General features: G+C 37.4%; 1 protein-coding gene across 1 annotated transcript in view; it reads left to right on the top strand.

Moving 5' to 3' along the window:
* Positions 1 to 380, top strand: part of PLEKHA8 (pleckstrin homology domain containing, family A (phosphoinositide binding specific) member 8) — a 27,308-nt gene that overhangs the window by 20,879 nt on the left and 6,049 nt on the right. The window contains exon 10 of the mRNA XM_010141901.1: positions 262 to 320. Within this exon, the coding sequence (XP_010140203.1) occupies positions 262 to 320 (59 nt within the window). The remainder of the gene's footprint in view (positions 1 to 261; positions 321 to 380) is intronic.

The following is a 380-nucleotide window of genomic DNA, read 5'->3' as shown; positions in this document are numbered from 1 at the left end:
CCCCCGCCCAGCATCTCACAGTGGATATGAAGTCGCTGTGAGCATGCACACTTTTGAAGTTGTAGGTCGAGGTATTTTAACATTTGTACCAATAGGGCCAGATTTGTTCTACACCAAAGACAGACTTCAGTTTCCGTAATTCATTTAGTATTCTCCTGCCATTTAGAAGGATTGTTAAGAGAGTAAATTAAGTGAATTCTTACTAAGACATGGGGACTGCAAAAAGACATAATTTTAAAATACGGCCTCTTTTTTTCCTAGACAAGCTGGGACCGACTGTTTTTGCTCCTGTTAAAATGGATTTTGTAGGTAACATCAAGGTAACAGCTCACTTCTAGCACTGATTTTTCTTTTTTTTTGATAAAAAACCCTAAAATATA

This window comes from Buceros rhinoceros, unplaced genomic scaffold (assembly GCF_000710305.1).
Source record: "Buceros rhinoceros silvestris isolate BGI_N320 unplaced genomic scaffold, ASM71030v1 scaffold4898, whole genome shotgun sequence".
NCBI classification, from domain to species: Eukaryota; Metazoa; Chordata; class Aves; order Bucerotiformes; family Bucerotidae; genus Buceros; species Buceros rhinoceros.
The sequence above is the reverse complement of the archived record's forward strand: the minus strand, read 5'-3'. Positions and strand labels throughout refer to the sequence as shown.